The sequence below is a fragment of the Myotis brandtii genome, unplaced genomic scaffold (genome assembly GCF_000412655.1).
Source record: "Myotis brandtii unplaced genomic scaffold, ASM41265v1 scaffold165, whole genome shotgun sequence".
Lineage (NCBI taxonomy): Eukaryota > Metazoa > Chordata > Mammalia > Chiroptera > Vespertilionidae > Myotis > Myotis brandtii.
This window is the reverse complement of record NW_005356042.1, coordinates 10584590-10602782: the sequence shown is the minus strand read 5'-3', so window position 1 is coordinate 10602782 and position 18193 is coordinate 10584590. Positions and strand designations below refer to the sequence as shown.

At 43.7% G+C, this 18193-nt stretch overlaps 1 protein-coding gene across 1 annotated transcript in view; it reads right to left on the bottom strand.

Moving 5' to 3' along the window:
* Window positions 1-554: 554 nt before the first annotated feature.
* PKD1L2 (polycystic kidney disease 1-like 2) overlaps window positions 555-18193 on the bottom strand; it is a 35371-nt gene continuing 17732 nt past the window's right edge. The window contains exons 7-14 of the mRNA XM_014536795.1: window positions 13087-13152; window positions 10740-11154; window positions 8668-8746; window positions 6567-6684; window positions 4195-4402; window positions 2225-2345; window positions 1455-1596; window positions 555-748 (exon numbers count right to left, since the gene is read on the bottom strand). Coding sequence (XP_014392281.1) covers window positions 555-748; window positions 1455-1596; window positions 2225-2345; window positions 4195-4402; window positions 6567-6684; window positions 8668-8746; window positions 10740-11154; window positions 13087-13152 — 1343 coding nt within the window. The remainder of the gene's footprint in view (window positions 749-1454; window positions 1597-2224; window positions 2346-4194; window positions 4403-6566; window positions 6685-8667; window positions 8747-10739; window positions 11155-13086; window positions 13153-18193) is intronic.

Here is an 18193-nt window from a genome sequence, read left to right as displayed (position 1 = left end):
ATGAGCTGGGCATATGGTAGGTGTGAGGTCTGTATCTGGGTTGGGACACCTACCTGGCTGCCATTGGCCTCCGAAGAGGGACACCCCATGAAAAAACCACACTCGCAGGTTAGCTTACGTCCACCTTTCCCTGGTCAAGGCACTCAATTTATATCTTTATAGTGTTCAGTGCTGAATATTGGAGAGTGCCCCAGCAACACTCCTGATGTCCAGGTTTGGAAGAAAGTTTCAATCTAACTAGAATATTTTCAGAGCTCATGGGAGGGTCCCCAAATGCCAAAACCCACTGGGAGGAGACAAAGATGCATATGAGCTCTCCAAGGATCAACCATCCCTAAACTGGAGTACAGGTGCAGTGTGGCTGCTCACCCCATCTCTCCTGCTGATGCCCTACTGCTGTCCTGGGTTGGGTTGTGGTGACAGGGTATTGTGAAGTAGGGATGGGGTTTTCATCTTGCAAACCTCTCTCATACATGGAACATATTCTTTGCAGCTTCCAGAGAGAGACAGGCCCTATTCTGGGAAAGGAGGAGCCCGAGTACTGAGGGAGGAGCCTAGCCTTGGCCAGTACCTGATTCCAGACAGAAGCAGTACTCCAGGGGGCCCAGGACCGCGGAGGTGTTGCAGAAGATGGCGAAGCTTGTTAGAACGGTGCCCTCCTCGGGGGCAATGATGCAGGTGGGCACCTCGGGGGGAGGCAGAGAGCTGATAACATAGGTGTCCTCCCTGTAGACGTGCCTGGTCATTGCTGGAAGGGAAGACAAAGGGTGCTTAGGGGCTGTGTGGGTCACACTAACCCCACCATGCTTTGGGATCATCTGGGAAACTTGCTGAACATGCAGATTCCCAAGTCCCTCTCTGGACCCTGAGCCTCAGACCTCTCTGGAGGTTCTGGGATGGGCCCAGAAATCTGGAAATCTAACAAATGCCCTGATGCAGGACATCCCAGCATCTCACTTTGAGAAATTGGGCAGAAATGGAAGAACAGATTCAGACAGACCTAAGTTTGAATCCTAGTTCTGCCATTTATTAGCCATGTGACCTTGGACTTAAGCTTTTGAGAGTCAGTTCCTCATCTGTAAAATGGGGCTGTAAAAATGGAGCTTCCTCAGAGTTTGGTGAGGAGGGAGTATACTGGGAGCAATGACTTGCTCAAGGTCATTCATCGAGGTAGGGCCACAGCCAGGATCTGTGAACAGGCTGATCCCACCTGAGACCATGCTCTTTTCAGGCCCCACAGCACCGAGAATAGCAACCCCCGCCACTTTACATGTGTGGAAACTGAGGCACAGAAAGGTTAAATCCCTTGTTTAAAGCCTCCAAGCTAGAAAGTGGTGGTCGATGGGATTCACACCAGTGCCTGATGTTCCATATTTCAGGCTTCTGGGTTTTTCTTGGCTCCTTTTCTGCAACAGACCGAATCCATGACAAGAGACTGAGGGAGGCCTTCCCACCTGTGACTTGGATGCGGCTGGCCTGGCCCCAGGCCTGCAGCAGGGAGCTGTTGAGCAGCAGCGTGGATGTGTTGCTCTGGGGGAGGATTAAAGATCTTGGCCAAAATCCTCGGCGTCTACAGGCTGCTGGGAGGGGCTGGATCTGAAAGAGAGCACAGTCCAGAGCCCCTGAGTTTACAGTCAGGCCACTAGACCTCAGCGGGGCCCTGGTTTCTAACCCTGAGAGGCCTTTCAGATTTATTCTGATGGATGAGTAGCAGGCACTGCGTGCTTCCTGAGGTCAGCCTGGATGTGCAGTCTCCAGCCTGGTCAGGGTATTGTCCTAGGTCAGGTTCCCTAGAAGCACAGCCTGAGATGAGGATTCACTGCAGATGGTTTATTGAGGGAGGGCTCTTAGGGAAAACCAGTAGGGGAGGGAAGGAAGCAGAATAGGGTGGAGAATGAAACTAGGCAAAGAAGTGGTCTCAGGGGGTGTCCAGCCTCAGCCTGATCCCACAGGGAGCTCTGGAGCACATAAGCTGCACAGTTACTGGCCACAGGGCTGGGGCACCAACAGCATCTGCGGTGGTGTTTCCCCGTTGTTTTTGCTCCCAGGCATCCATTCTTTCTCTGACCAATGCCCTGGTTTTCCTTTGGGGAATATGCCCTACCCCTTTACTCCCCCTCCACCAGCTCTGGGTGGAGTTGACCCACCCCAGCTTAGTCCTGGGCATATGAGAAGTCAAAGTGGGGAAACTTTTCCATTTTTGAGTGGTTGCCAGTGTCCTCACCTTCTCTAGTGGAGTGTTATCTAAATACCAGCTGAACATGGCTGCTGGGGAGTCGTTCCCCATGGAGACCCTGAGCATAACATCTTCGCTGGCATTCACTGGCCCGCAGTTCTTCTCACAGCTGAAAGGGAGACAGAGAACAGAGTGAGGAAGCTCATTCAGGCGTCGTGGCCACCTACCTGCTTGGTCTTTTGTCCAGTTGTTCTCAGTCCTTTGAGAAGGTGAGAAAGGGCCTTTTTTCAAGTGAAAGATGGAATAAAAGCAACCCCCACCCCAAACCAAACTGGGAAATAGCTTTGGCCATGAAGGTGGAGTGATTTGTGCCTGACTGAATTTCCATTTCATGCACTGCCCAGGGTAATGATATGGAAAGTGTGTAAGGCTGAGATAGGACGCTGGCCTTGAATTCTCTCCCTGACACCTTGCATGAACTCTCAGCCTCAGTTTCCTTGTGAGGGGATTAGAGCAGGCATTGTCCATGATTCTTCCTCATTCTAATAATAATAAATGAATGCTCTGATTTTATAGCATGCATGCCACAGTTTATACATGACTTTCATTGTTATTAGCTTATCCACAACCCTATGAGTGTCATATTAGAATCCCCATATACAGACCAGCAAACCAGATTGGGGAGCTTATATATGAGTTGTTTCAGTGACATCCTCCTAAGTAGGGGGATGGAATGTGAACCAACATGTCTTAATTTGAATCCTGGGCTTTCTCTATAATACCCCCTCCCTTGAGCCAGTGGGAATTACTTTGGCACTTGCTGTGTGTTCAATCCATTCCCAGGTCCTTTCAGTTATAACTTGAAAGCAGCTCTTTAGATCTCCCTACTCCTGTCTTCATGTCTATCCTAGGACGAATGTGCCAGACATTCTCCGTTTACCCTGCAGCCCACTGTCCATCAACTCCAGGGCTCTGTGTACTAGGAGACTGATCCCTGTAGACTGCATCACCTGGGCTCCTGCACCCTCTGGCTTCCTGTTGGGCTTAGCCAATAGGAAGCATTGGCTGGTGTTTGGGGGTGAGAGGACAGAAGCTGAGGTATTTATTTACTTACAACTTCCCCTGGTGGGCTGCAGCTGGCAGAGGCTGTGTTCCTCCAGCCAAGACCATAGCTCCTGTTGGGGGGCACCTCTTGCAAGCTGCAGATCCTCGAGGTTTCTAGTAAAGCCACTCCCCACCCCCTTTACTTCTGCATTCGTAAGAGGGATAATGGCTTTTCCCTGTTGTAGTTCTGCATTGTCATCCCCAGTTGTTCCCTCATTTCTGCCCACATCTGTAAATAGACTCTCATCCAGCTCTCATCAACTCCTGGTCTGAGTGAGCCATCTGCTTCCTGCAGGGACCTGGCTGATAGACCAAGCCATCTTGAGCTCTCACCTAGATTCCTGCAAGAGCCTAAGCAATCTCCCTGAGTTCTCTCTTGCCCTCCTCCACCCTGCTACCAGAGCATTTTGAAGCAAAATGTGATCATGTCCTGAACCTGCTTAAAACTCTTGCATGGCTTTCCCAAACTCTTAGGATAAAGACCAAAATCCTGTCTTTGACATGACTGCAAGGCCCTGCCTACTCTTCAGTTTCTTCTTGCCTCTCTTTCCCACACCAGCCTCTTTCACGTCCAGGTTGTTCTGTGCTCCCTCCTTTATCACTCTGTTTCCTTCCCAGTCCCTTTTCCCCTGGCCAACTTAATTCCTCTTCACGCTTCTCATCTCTGTTGAGGGAAGCCTTCCCTGACCCCAAGTTGGGAAAGTTGTCATAGAAGTATGTTCTCTTCTTTCATTCATTTTCGAATCATTGCTGACCACAAGGTAGTAACCCTATAAGAACTGAGACCGGGTCTGGTTTTGACCACCACTGTAAGCCCTGCTCTAAGTCAATGCCAGACGAGGTTGGTTCTCAGTAAATGGTGCCTGAATGATGAATGAATTCATCACTGCAGGAGTTCGCTCTCTCAGCCCCACCTGACTAGAGGCTTGAGTTCCAGGGGGGCAAACACATAAAGGCACTGCTTCTCCTGCTTCTCCAGCTCCTGGCCTCTCCAGATGGCCAGGTGCAGGGTGACTGCAGAATTGGGTGGTGGCAGGCAGGACGGCGGGACCACCAGCTCCCTCTGGTCTGTGCAAAGCAGCTGCCTCTCAACACAGTCATTCCACTGAGCCCAGCAATGGCCTGAGAAACAGAGATAGGGAAACACTGTCCATCCAGGAATTCTGAACTTCACACATGTGGCTACCTTCTGGTTTGGGGTTTTTAGAAGAAAAGGGTCATAGATAAGAAAATCAGCTTCAAATAGAGATTTTGATAATATTTTTTTTAAAATTTCACTTGCAGGTTGCAGGAATGGTACTGCAGAAAGATACTTCTGGGAAAATGACCTGTGCTTCACCTAGACTCTGAGCAAACCTGCAGAATATGTTGCCTTGTTTTGTGCCAGTAACTTGCGCTGGTGAGCAGGCTGGCATATAATGAGAGGTGCCCGCCTGGGAGAATGTCCAGGGCAGTTTTTTGTCACTGGTGTATTTCTCACTCCACATGGAAGTAATTGTCCACAGCTTTATGTCACTGTGGGGTGCACTGGGGACTTGGGGAGCTGTCCCTCCATCTGGGAGGCTGCAGTGTCATTTTCTGCTTTATGAAACCAGCTCAATAAATCTCTGTATTCTTTGCCCTTCAAATTTGTTTATTGATGTTTATCCCCTGCCCCAAATATGATAGTCATTCCGAAGACATGTCCAGGGGTCAGGTCATCAGCTCAATTACCTAAACTCTGCATGGTATCCTTTATTAATTTAGATAACAAGAACTAATACTCAAAAGGACATTCTGACCACTTAATAATTAATGTCAAAAGCCTTAAAATTTTAGCCCTAGCCAGTTGCTCAGTGGTTAAAGCCTCGGCCCTCAGACTGAAGGCTCACAGGTTCAATTCTGGTCAAGGGCATGTAACTCAGGAGGCAACCAATCGATGTGTCTCTCTCACATAGATGTTTTTCTCTCTCTGACTCTCCCCCTCCCTTCCACTCTCTCTAAAAATCAATGGAAAAAATATCCTCGGGTAAGGATTAACAACACCAACCAAAAAAATAAAAACCTTCAAATTTCATGACTTTGACCCAGTTATTGCATTTCTAGAAATGTATTTATGAAAGTAACCACTGATACAAATTAAGATTCAGCTATAAAGATGTTCATTACAGTGTTTGTAAAGGCAAATAATTTGAAAATGGCCAAAATGTCCAAAAAGAAGGCAATCGTGAATAAATGATCATGCATCAATTGACAGTCCATTATGCAACTACTATGAATATCAAGATGGAGACAAAGGTACTGTAACATTGAAGTATGTAGGATATATTGTTCAATTAAAAAGGGTAGCAAATGAAATATGTACAGTATGAATGACATTCATTTTCTTTCTAAAAAATATGTATGTAGATAGAATATATCCTTATGAAAAGGACAACCATTTCTTTTGTTGTTGTTGTAACTTTTAAAAATTATTTATTTTTAGAGAAAGGGAGGGAGGAAAGAAAGAGAGGGAGAGAAAAAAAACACATCGATTTGTTTTTAACTCATTTATGTATTCACTGATTGATTCTTGTATGTGCCCTGACCAGGATTAAACCTGCAACCTTAGCATATTGGATGGTGCTCTAACCAAGGGAGATACCCAGCCAGGACCAGGACAACCATTTCTTAAAAATAAGCACTATTGTTACAATTTTGGTTTGCCAGAAAATGCTTCATCACTTTCTTCTTCTAAGGCAGTGGTTCTCAACCTTCTGGCCCTTTAAATACAGTTCCTCATGTTGTGACCCAACCATAAAATTATTTTCGTTGCTACTTCATAACTGTAATGTTGCTACTGTGATGAATCATAATGTAAATATCTGATATGCAGGATGGTCTTAGGCGACACCTGTGAAAGGGTCGTTCGACCGCCAAAGGGGTCGCGACCCACAGGTTGAGAACCACTGTTCTAAGGCATGGAGGTGAAAGGAAGGATCCACCTAAGAGGGAGGAGCATTTTGCCACTGGCGTTGTTTGTAGTGATAATACAAAAGCAGATGACTTTCAGGTTTGTTATAGTTCTTAAATTCTCTACAGATAAATGCATCTCCTTATTGTGTGCCTCTAGGACCAACCCCACCTTGGTTTTTCACTGTTACCTCTTATTTCCATTGGAATTTGCAGCCTCTGGCATATACAGTGTACACAAAATGTCAGGCATGAGTATGCTGGTGTGAAGGTTAAGAAAAAGAACAGCAAAGCTAACCGCTATCCATCACTTTGTGGTGAGATAGGACAGCTCCAGAGCTCTAACGCCACCTACCACATGACCAGTGGAAGCGTAAATCCTTGTCACTATCCAGCCAGTGCAGAGTCACTGTCGTGAAAGGATCCACATACTGACCAGGTTCCACATATACCTCCACATCCCCTTTATCTCTCTGCAGAAATAGCAGCTAGTTTGTAAGACACTTCTCCACAGTTAGCATCCCACTCTCTACCTCAGAGCAATCGTGCCAAGGTGTGGAATGGAGACAGACCTTGTCTGATCTGTCTGGTTCCCCTTGGGATGGTCACTGGGTAAGTAAGTTTAGTTGGAATGTGGGCTCAGTGCTAAAGGTCCACCATGTGTTCAACTGCATTATCAGAACCTGCTCTAGCCAGGCCCTGTGCTTGATCCCTAGACAAACAGGAATATAGACCAGGCCTCTGTCCTTCCATTTAGTAGGGAAGACAGATAAGGAAACGATTAAAACACAGAGTGCTCACTGCTGCAGGAGAGGGGGCCCAGGAGATTATGAGAATGTATGAGAGGGGGGCATTAAGTTAAGAATGTAGGCCTTGGGGCAGCCAGATCTCAGGCTGAATCATTGGCCCTGGGACCTTTGGCCAGTATCTAAGCCTCTTAGCTTCTGTCCCTCCGAGGGTTTGATAACATCTGATTCCCGGGATTGCTGTGGATCAAATGAGAGACGCTAGTGATGCGTTTCCTCTTGTGTCTAGTGCAGAGGAGGGCACCGAGCTGTTGCCTCTACAAAGCAGACAGCTGGCATCAGGGCAAGCTTCCCCAGAGGACTGGACCCCAAAGAGAGCTGTTGTGAGGAGGAGTGAAGGTGAGCTGGCAACAATGGAGAGCATGTGGATTCTAGGAAGAGGGATCAGCCAGCATGCAGTGTGTTCCTGGAGTCAGTTCTGGAAGGACCTGTTAAACAGCTTATGCTCTTAGGGCTTGACCTGGAATAACATGAGGCTACAGCAGAATTCAACCCCAGTGGTCTCCCATGGCCTGATAATAAAACCCAAAACCTCTTGCCTTGGCACCTTAGACCCCATGTGATCTGACGTCTGTCCATCTCTGTGTTATCTTCTACATCCTCCCCCTCCTCCACACAGGCCTCAGAGCCCTCTAATCCATGCACCCAGAAAGCTCTTGTTCTATTTTCCAGTAGGTTCCCCCTTAAATGTCACCTCTTAAGACTCCTTATCTGGGGTGGGAACGTCCAGGGAGAGGTCAATGGGGGAAAAGGAGACATATGGAATACTTTAAACAATAAAGAATTTAAGAAAAATTCCTTGTCTAATCACATTTGCTAGATCACCCTCTGTTAGTTGCTTTCATTGCACCCTATTGGTTCTAGTTAGACATATCAAAATTCCTAGTTATATGCTAATTTGTTTGTTAATCTCACCCAGTAAGGTTCATGAAGGCAGGATCATGTCTTTTTATTCACCATTGTATCACCAGCCCCTAATACTAAGCCTTGAACATTGTAGATGCAAAATAAGTCTTTGTTATTGAATAAATGCGTGTATGAGCAATGTCAACAGCAAGGAGTCGAAGACTTAGTCTTGCTATAAAAACCATCACATTGCCCATGTATGCACTTTTATCATGGAATTGGGACCAAGCAGTAGTACTTTAATTATAATAGCTAATGAGAAAAGAGAGGCAGATCTCATCTCAAAGTGTTAACTGAAGATGAAATATCAAAGCCCTGTAAGAAGCAAGCCTCTTTTCTGATATACATATTAAAAGAAATAAATTTGCCTCTGAGCACTGCCTTGGTTGCATCCCACAAATTTGGGTAGGTTGTATTGTCATTATCACTCAAAAATATATTTAAATTTCCCTTGTGATTTTTTTCTTTTACCCATTAATATTTTTTTAGAAGTGTGATGTTTAATTTCCAAGATAGCTAAAAGATATGTACATATCCTAGATATCTTACTATTGATTTATAACACAAATAGCATGCTTTGTTTAATTTCAATCCATCTGGGTCTCTCTTCAAGCAGAAGAAATATCGGTGATTCCTAGTGTTCTGAAAAACCAGAACCAAAAAAACCCAATAAGCAAAAACGCCTAAAAAACAGAGTGCTTGGACATCTTTTTCTTGTGAGGCTGTGTTTTTAAAAATACTCACATTCTTTTCCTCAGCATTTGTTCCAGATAATTCTTGGAGATTGGAAGGAGCTGTGAACACAGTGGGAACAGGTGTCAGACTTTGGTGGTATTGATAAAGTTGCCAAAGGACAAAGTCAAAAGGTATGCTGAAGATCCTGGGGAATCTGCCTGTCTTTGGAAATGGTTTAGGGAACATAGCAAACATTCAGGTCATAGGGAAATGATCAAAAGCAAACCATTATGTTTACCAGTGGGCTAAAGACACCTCTTTGGTAGTAAAGAAAGAGGCATGTGGGAGAATATGACCAGCTGAAGGAGAGGTGGCACCCAGCCCTGGAGCAGAGGGGCCCAGCCCGGGGCCTTGAGAGTCCAGAGAAGCTCTTACAGAGATAGTTGCAAATATGAGGTGGGCCCTGAGACCAAGGCCAGCCAGGACTGGGCCAGCCCCTCCAAGTGAGAGCCTTCCTGTTCTACCTGTTCCCTTGCCTTCCTCCTCACCCCCTTCACCACTGAAGTCATCCAAGTCTGTTTTTCTTGTGGGGAGAAGACTGCTTACCTTCTAAGACAGAGGTGGGGAACCTTTTTTACTGCCATTGAATATTTATAACATTATTTGTGGGCCATACAAAATTATCAACTTAAAATTAGCCTGCTGCCCCAGCTGGTTTGGCTCACTAGATAGAGTGACGGCTCATGAATTGAAGGGTCCCAAGTTTGATTCTGGTCAAGGGCACATACCTGGGTTCCAGGCTTGATCCCCAGCCCCAGTCGGGGCGGATGCGGGAGGCTACTAATCAATGTGTTTCTCTCACATAGATGTTTTTCTCTCTCTGTTTCTCTCCCTCCCTTCCACTATCTCTAAGAATCAATGGAAAAATATCCTCAGACAAGGATTAACAACAACAACAACAACAACAACAACAACAAATTTAGCCTGCTATCTTTGGTCAAACATTTAATTAACTCACCCCTAATGCCTTGGCAGGGCCAGACCAAGTGATTTTGTGGACCTTATATGGCCAGCGGGCTGGGTGTTCCCCACCCCTGATCTAAAAGTAAGCCATAAAGTCACTGGGCATGCTTAAAATTTATCTATTATCCCGAGTAACTTTTATAGGAGACAAATTAATTTGCATTTGAATTATAGTCTATTTATTATGTATAGTTTCCATCATCATTTCATTTTGGCTTCTTGTTCCAAACTGGACTTTTGTTATCTGGCAAAGTTCCTATGTTTTTCTTCTTGAATCTATTGTCTTTTCTGTCATCTCTTTTGCCAAATCCCTTACTGACAGCATGGTAGGCCTACACCTGCATAGTATTACCCTCTATTTTGCACACCTCTGAGATCGAGGGCAGAGGATGCTGCAGGCAGGGTCCTGGGTGAGCTGGAGACTCTGGGCCCTCATCACATTCCTGCCTGCTAACCTGACCACACTGCCCTCAAGGACCCTGTTCTTTTTATATTAAATGCAAATGTATGCTTGGTCTCCTCCCCTGGCTGGTGCCAGCCAGTCTGTCCGCCAGCCAGTCAGTTGCCCTGTCTCTATTCCAGTAAGAATTATGACACTTCTTCTCTTGTCCCTCTCTCTTCTCTTCCCATGCTTCAGTGTTTACCTCTCTTGCCCCTAAGGGCATGGGCTGCAGTTTCCCAAACACACTATTTTCTAGAAATGATGGAAGAAATTGGAATACTCCTGCTCTCCCCCAATGGTTCTCAGTGAGGGTGATTTTGTTCCCCAATGGACAGTTGGCGTTGTCTGGAGATGTTTTTGGTTGCCAAGACTTGGGAGGCTGGTGCTACTGGCATCTAAGGAATAGAAGCCAGAGATGCTACTAAACATCCTATAATGCACAGAACAGCCTCCACAACCAAGAATGATCCAGTCCCCAATGTCTGAAGTGCCAAAGTTGAGAACCCCTGTCACAACACGCTCATGAGGACAGATAATATCTGTCTCTGTCTTGTTTTGTGACTCAGGTTGGATGCTCTTAACCATGCTTGTGTCCAGGGCACCCTGGAAACTGGCTGGCAGGAGCCTGGATTCTAAGTTAGGAAGGGAAGAGGAGGGAGATTTGGAAGGGAGCTACCAATGCCAAGTATCTTCAAGAGGAACTGCCACATGGTAAATCCCAGATGGCCGCCCAAGGCTCTCTCCCTCATGGGAGAAGGATGCATTGAGTCCTGCTGCCTCAAAGGTCAGCTCTTCTGGGATGCCATGAGCCACTGAGATGTTGACCAGTAGATCCTGTCCAAGCTCCAAGTGGTCAGAAGCCCAGGAGGCCTGCGGCCCTGACAGAGGTTTCATGAAGTGGACCGTGATGTTTGTGGAGGGTGCAGAGGTGGTGGTGTTGCTGGTGGCTCGGGTCTCCAGGTGGTCCATCCCTGGACCCACCCCCTGCTGGGCTGCTCTGTCCAGGGTGAGGTTGTAGGGGAGCAGGGCGGTGTGTGGTGGGTCAGCCAGGGTTGTGTTATCTGATAGCACAGTGTAAGTCACCTCCATTTCTAGGTGGGGAAGAAACATTTAGGAATGTGATAACAACCATGTAGTTGATTATACTGAGATAATTCAAACTCAAGCTCTGAAGTGAGATTCTGGGAATCGACATGGATATGGATATAGCTATAAAGACGTAAGTAAGGATATACCCTGCCCCTGAATATTAACAGTGATTATCTCTGAGTATTGGATTCATGAGTTTTGGGTCCTCTCTGCTCATTTGTATATTCTAATTTATTTATACTATGCATGTGTTACCTAAAAACTTAAAAGTTTGTAATAAAAGTATTAGATTACTTGTTGCCATATTTTTGTAGGGAGGAAGGCTAAGGGTATAGCTGATGTATATGCATGAGGATTAACCTCAAGTCTTGTTTCAGGCAGGAGCAGGTGAAGCCATTTCCTTCTGCTCCCACAGCTAACTGCCAGAAACCCTGTCCACAGGAGAACTCAGCCTGTTGACATTGCGATGGTGCTCCCTTACAGGTTGGGGCTGGTTGTCCTTACTGAATGCTAAATATTGTGGTTGACTCTTAAAATATGATATCAACCAACAAATTAGGATTCTTTCCGAAAGAAATTAGGCTAGTGTGTTTCTTGTTTAGTGATGATGATGGTAATGATAAAGATGATGATGATGATGGTGATGATGATGATGATGATGACAATGATGATGATGATGATATAAGCCCTCGAGAGCAGGAATTCTGACTTTCAGGTTTACTGCTGCCTTTCCCATACCTGACAAAGAGTATGCTCTCAATTATATTTGTAGAATGAATAAATACATGAAGGATTATTTTAAGCTTCTCCAGTTACACACAGCCACCATCTTCAGCCAACAAACACACCACACAGACAGGAGTCCCAAGTACTGTATGTAAAGCCTGGTTAGAGTTCCTGTAAGTCACTGCTCTGAATGAGGCTTCAGGTAGTGTGAGGTCACGTGAGGTCATGCTCTCACCTCTACAGCTCTGTGCTGCACAGTTTACGTTAACAGGACTCTATCTAGATCTCAAATTGGACCTGTGCCTTGAGGAAAGATGCTGGCTTGGGTGAGGATGGATCTTAGTTGGGAGGGTCTCTACTGAGAGAAGGGGTGGTATTCAAAAGATTTAACACTGAAACTGCATGGGTACGAACCAATTTGAATGGGTGTTCTGATAAATCAGAATAGATACTGTGACCAATCAGAACGGGTACTGTGACCAATCAGAATAGATTAGATGCTGTTACCAATCACAATGAACACTGTGACCAATCAGAATGGATGCTGTGACCAATCAGAATGGACATTGTGACCAATGAGAAACGTTGCTATGACCAATCAGAATGGACACTTTGACTAATCAGAATGGACATGATTAGAATGGCTTTTGTGACCAATCAGAAAAGAAACTGTGACCAATGAGAATGGACACCAGTCACAACAGCTGCTATGGCTGTAGCAGTGTGTGCAGCCGAATATGAGCCCTGACTTGGAACAACATAACTGGACCAAATTGGTCAATGCTGGCTGCATTGAGATGGGCTCGGGCCCAGTTGGTAGCACTCCCAGTCCTATTTAAATACCCCCAGCAAGGAGTGTCTTATAAGTTAAATTCTTGAGATAGGACTATGGGCATACAAAGAACCACCTTCGGAAAGCTGGAAGCTCTTACTAGCTTAATAGCCTGAGACTTTGAACCTTTGATTCTGAACCTTTCCTCCATTTCTTCATCTGTAAAATGGAGATAATAATAGTATACTGGGTGGGCCAGTATATGTAAAATACTTAGATCAGTTCCTGGCACACATGAGGTGCTAAACAAATGAATAATTAAATAACTGATAAGTGATTGCTGTTAGTATTTATTACAGCCTGGGAGTTGGATGGATAAATTTGGGGGATATCAAGGTTGCCTTGACCTTGACCTTGACCATTTCTGCAGACTCACCTCCATCAAGCTCCACCTGAATCCACATAGGGTCCCCGAAGACAACCTGGCAGAGAGGGCTGGCTCCTGATTTGGACAGGCCAGAGCACCCAGTCACACTGAGTCTCTTCATCTTGTCTCAATTGTCACTTGCTTCTGAGCCATCCCATGCCACTCACTAGTTGTGCACTCAGCAAACACAGTGAATTCCCCAGGGGATGTGAATTGATGGATCACTTTGCTGGACAAATTGCCGGAAACAGAAGTGTTACCAGTGTTGGGAATATGCAAACACATGCATGCACACATGCGTGCACAGCTGCAGTCATCCACCCCGCACCTTTTCTGCACTGCAAAGATAAACAGGTGAAGAAAAAGATGCTACACAACCAAGCTCTCAGTGCTTGCAAAAGTGACAATGAGACGTCCTGGAGCAAGTGAGAGTGGAAGAAATAGCACTGACGAACCAGGGAGTTGAATATTTGGCTACAAGTCAGTTTTCTACCATTTATTCCTTCTGTGGTTCACATAAATCTCCCTTCTGGGTCTTCTTGCTTCATCTGTAAAATACTATGCCCTAGCCTACCTTTCTGAGCCTTCTTCCCCCGATCTGTGAAATGGGGTCAGATTCCAAAAATATCAAAATTATGGGTTTGTTTTGCTTCTCATTTTCCCAAGGGGACTAAATTAAAAATCTCGAAGATCGTCTGCAAAGATGCACATGACCTCCTCTCCTGACCTTCTCCCCATCTTCTGTCACACTCCTCTAACTACCTAGTATATGTTCACTGAGACCTCCTTTTCAGTTTCTAGAACATGCCACCACTTGCTCTTCTCAAGGCCTGAAAGTGCACTGGTCTTGGCTCACACTCCTGTTCCTCTGTTGGTTCTCAGCTTAAACATCAATTCCTCAGGGAGGCCTTCCTTAGGTTCCCTTTCCTGCTGTAGTTTTGCTGCTTCTCCTAAGTGATACTCATGCCTTGTGTGCTTGCTTATTCACTGTCATTCTTCCTTGCTAGGCTGTTAGCACAGTGTCTGTCTAGCTCTCTCTTATATACCTGGCACCTAGCACAGAGCCTAGCACATAGTGCTTGAGAAATCATTGATAAATGAGCATATTTGTGAAAAACCTTAGAAAACAGTAACGTAACCTGATTCTTGGTGCCAGTCAAAATGGAGTAAGCCCACCATAGCCTATTTCCTCCATTGATCACAACTAAATACCTGGACAGAACTAAAAAAGAAACTACCTGAGGACTCAAAAGTAAAAAAAACAAATAGAAATAGCAGGCAGATTAGCGTTTCTCCAATGAAGAAGGGAGTTTCCTGTTTTGTGTCTTTTTAAAAAATCTCCTTTATCGGTTGGCTTTGTCCCCAGAGTAGTAGTCTGAGTCATGGAACTGCACAGTGAGTGAATAAAACAAAAACCCCAAAAGAAATCCCCTCTGTTTAGCCAGAGAACCAAGAAAAGGGATCCAGTCAGTGAGCCTGAGAATACAGAGGAAATTCCTGTTTTAGTTTTGTGATGTTTCTTTTTCATTTTCTTCTCCTGGCCCTGCACCAGGCTCTGCTCTCTCGAAGCTAAACAGACCATATGGGATGATGCAGACATTTAAATCCCCATTAAAAAAATTCATAGCAGAATAGAGACCACAGAGGAAAAAGTCTGTGAACCTGATGATAGAGCAAGAGAAATCCAATCTGAAGAACAGTGAGGAAAAATATTAAAATTTTAAAATGAACAGAGCATCAGTAATCTGTGTAATAATATAAAAATGGAAACCATGTGTCATTTGAGCACCACTGGGAAGGGAGATTGGTATAGAAAAAATGTATTTGAAGAAATAATAACTGAAAACTTCCCAAATGTGGCAAAACACATAGAGATTCAGAAGCACTGTGAATCCCTAAAAGGGAAAAACAAAACAAAGCACATTAAAACCATATCCAGCCCAAGGTGGTTTGGCTTAGTGGATAGAGCATCAGCCTGCGCACTGAAGGGTCCCAGGTTCTACTCCAGTCAAGAGCACCTGCTGGGTTGCGGGCTTGATCCCTAGTAGGGGACGTGCAGAAGGCAGCCAATCAATGATTCTCTCTCATCATTGATGTTTCTATCTCTCTCTCCCTCTCCCTTCCTCTTTGAAATAAAAAAAGATATATTTTTAAAGAAAAAATAAAACAATACCCACACACATAATAACCAAACTGCTTAAAATAAAAAATCTTAAAATCAGCCTGAACAAAATGACTCATTACATATGGAGAAACTGATGATTTAAATGACTATAGATTTCTCCTCAGAAACCACGGAGGTCAGAAGACAGTGAACAATATCTTTAGAGTGTTGAAAGAAAAGAATTGTCAACACATAATTCTATATCCAGTAAAAATATCTTCCAGGAATTAAAGCAAAATAAAGATATTCTCAGCAGTAAAGAAACTCTCTAAGAATTTGTTGCCAGGAAATTGACTTAAAAGAAATGGTGAAGCCCTAACCTGTTTGGCTCAGTGGATAGAGCATCGGCCTGCGGACTGAAGGGTCCCGGGTTCGATTCTGGTCAGGGGCACGTGCCTTGGTTGCGGGCATATCCCCAGTGGCGGGTGTGCGGGAGGCAGCTGATCGATGTTTCTTTCTCATCGATGTTTCTAACTCTCTATCCTTCTCCCTTCCTCTCTGTAAAAAATCAATAAAATATATTTTTTAAAAAAAGAAATGGTGAAGGAAAAATATCTTCAGGTGAGGATTAACAACAACAAAAATTTTTTCCAGTTGAAGGGAAATTATACCAGGAAACTTGGGACTTCAGGAATGAAGGGAGAGCACAAGGAATGGCCATCTTGGTAACTGCATAGACTTTTGTCCTCCTAAGTTCTTTAAAATATGTATGATTGTTGAAAGGGGTTTCAATATATGTAGATGTCCTACATATGACAATTATAATTTAAGCTTAGGCAGGCAAATGGACCTATATGCTAGTAAGGCTTCAACATTTTACTTGAAGTGGTATAATAGTAACTCTAAGTAGACTGTGAAAGGTTAGACATGTATCCAGAAATTCCCAAAGTATCTACTAAAAAAAGTAATACAAAGAGATATAACAGAAAACAAAATAAAAACACACAATCAGTAGTTAAGTTAAAATGGAATACTAAAAATATTGAGTAATCAAAAAGAAGTCAAGAAAGGAGAGGAACCAGGGGCGAGGATTAAACAGGGGGAAAACAGAAAACAAATACCAAAATCATAGATCTAAATCCAACTAAATCAATAATTACATTAATTGTAAATGCTCTTAACATTCCATATGGGATATTAAAAAACCAAGATTCAGCCATATACTGTCTACAAGAAACCCACTATAAATATAATGATATAGATAGGTTAAAAAAAATAAAAGGATGGAAGAAAGATCTACCAGCCGCCACTAATCAGAAGAATGCTGCAGTGACCATTGTTAATATCAGATAATGTAGATTTTAGAACAACAAAATGCTAACTCTTTGTGGATATGTGAAGGATGGTTTTGAATAGCAAAATCCAGCCAGTTTTTCAGTGATCTGTCTGGAAAAAGCAATTTGTTAAGTTTTTAAAACTCTGGTACCAACTGAAACTGTCCAGCACTGAAAAGCAGAGAAATTGATTTTTTTCCCCTGATTTCTCTCCCACTGATCTCACTAAAGGAGAACCCTACAAAGTGGTTTTAGAAACTCTGCCAGCATAGAGCACAAGGAATGGCCATCTTGGTAACTGCATAGACTTTTGTCCTCCTAAGTTCTTTAAAATATGTATGATTGTTGAAAGGGGTTTCAATATATGTAGATGTCCTACATATGACAATTATAATTTAAGCTTAGGCAGGCAAATGGACCTATATGCTAGTAAGGCTTCAACATTTTACTTGAAGTGGTATAATAGTAACTCTAAGTAGACTGTGAAAGGTTAGACATGTATCCAGAAATTCCCAAAGTATCTACTAAAAAAAGTAATACAAAGAGATATAACAGAAAACAAAATAAAAACACACAATCAGTAGTTAAGTTAAAATGGAATACTAAAAATATTGAGTAATCAAAAAGAAGTCAAGAAAGGAGAGGAACCAGGGGCGAGGATTAAACAGGGGGAAAACAGAAAACAAATACCAAAATCATAGATCTAAATCCAACTAAATCAATAATTACATTAATTGTAAATGCTCTTAACATTCCATATGGGATATTAAAAAACCAAGATTCAGCCATATACTGTCTACAAGAAACCCACTATAAATATAATGATATAGATAGGTTAAAAAAAATAAAAGGATGGAAGAAAGATCTACCAGCCGCCACTAATCAGAAGAATGCTGCAGTGACCATTGTTAATATCAGATAATGTAGATTTTAGAACAACAAAATGCTAACTCTTTGTGGATATGTGAAGGATGGTTTTGAATAGCAAAATCCAGCCAGTTTTTCAGTGATCTGTCTGGAAAAAGCAATTTGTTAAGTTTTTAAAACTCTGGTACCAACTGAAACTGTCCAGCACTGAAAAGCAGAGAAATTGATTTTTTTCCCCTGATTTCTCTCCCACTGATCTCACTAAAGGAGAACCCTACAAAGTGGTTTTAGAAACTGCTGCCAGCATATGGGAGATATGCTTGGAATACAAAGAGAGGAAGACAACAACTCAAAAATTTGTGTTATAATCCTATGGATTTGTGCAATTCCACTCTTAGATATAAACCCAACAGAAATGTGTATGATGTGCACCAAAGACAAGCACTAAAATGTTCATGGCTGCACAATTTATAATACTCTAAGTGGGAAATGCCTACCAGTGCTAAAATGGACAGGTAAATTAAAATATATTCACACAATGAGATGTTATACAGCAACTAGTAGCCCAGTGCACGAAATTTGTGCACATTAAAAGGGCATTAATTGCCCTAACCGGTTTGGCTCAGTGGATAGAGCATCAGCCTGTAGACTCAAGGATCTCGGGTTCGATTCCAGTCAAGGGCATGTACCTTGGTTGCAGGCACATCCCCAGTGGGGAGTGTGCAGGAGGCAGCTGATCGATGTTTCTCTCTCATCGATGTTTCTAACTCTCTATCCCTCTCCCTTCCTCTCTGTAAAAAATCAATAAAAT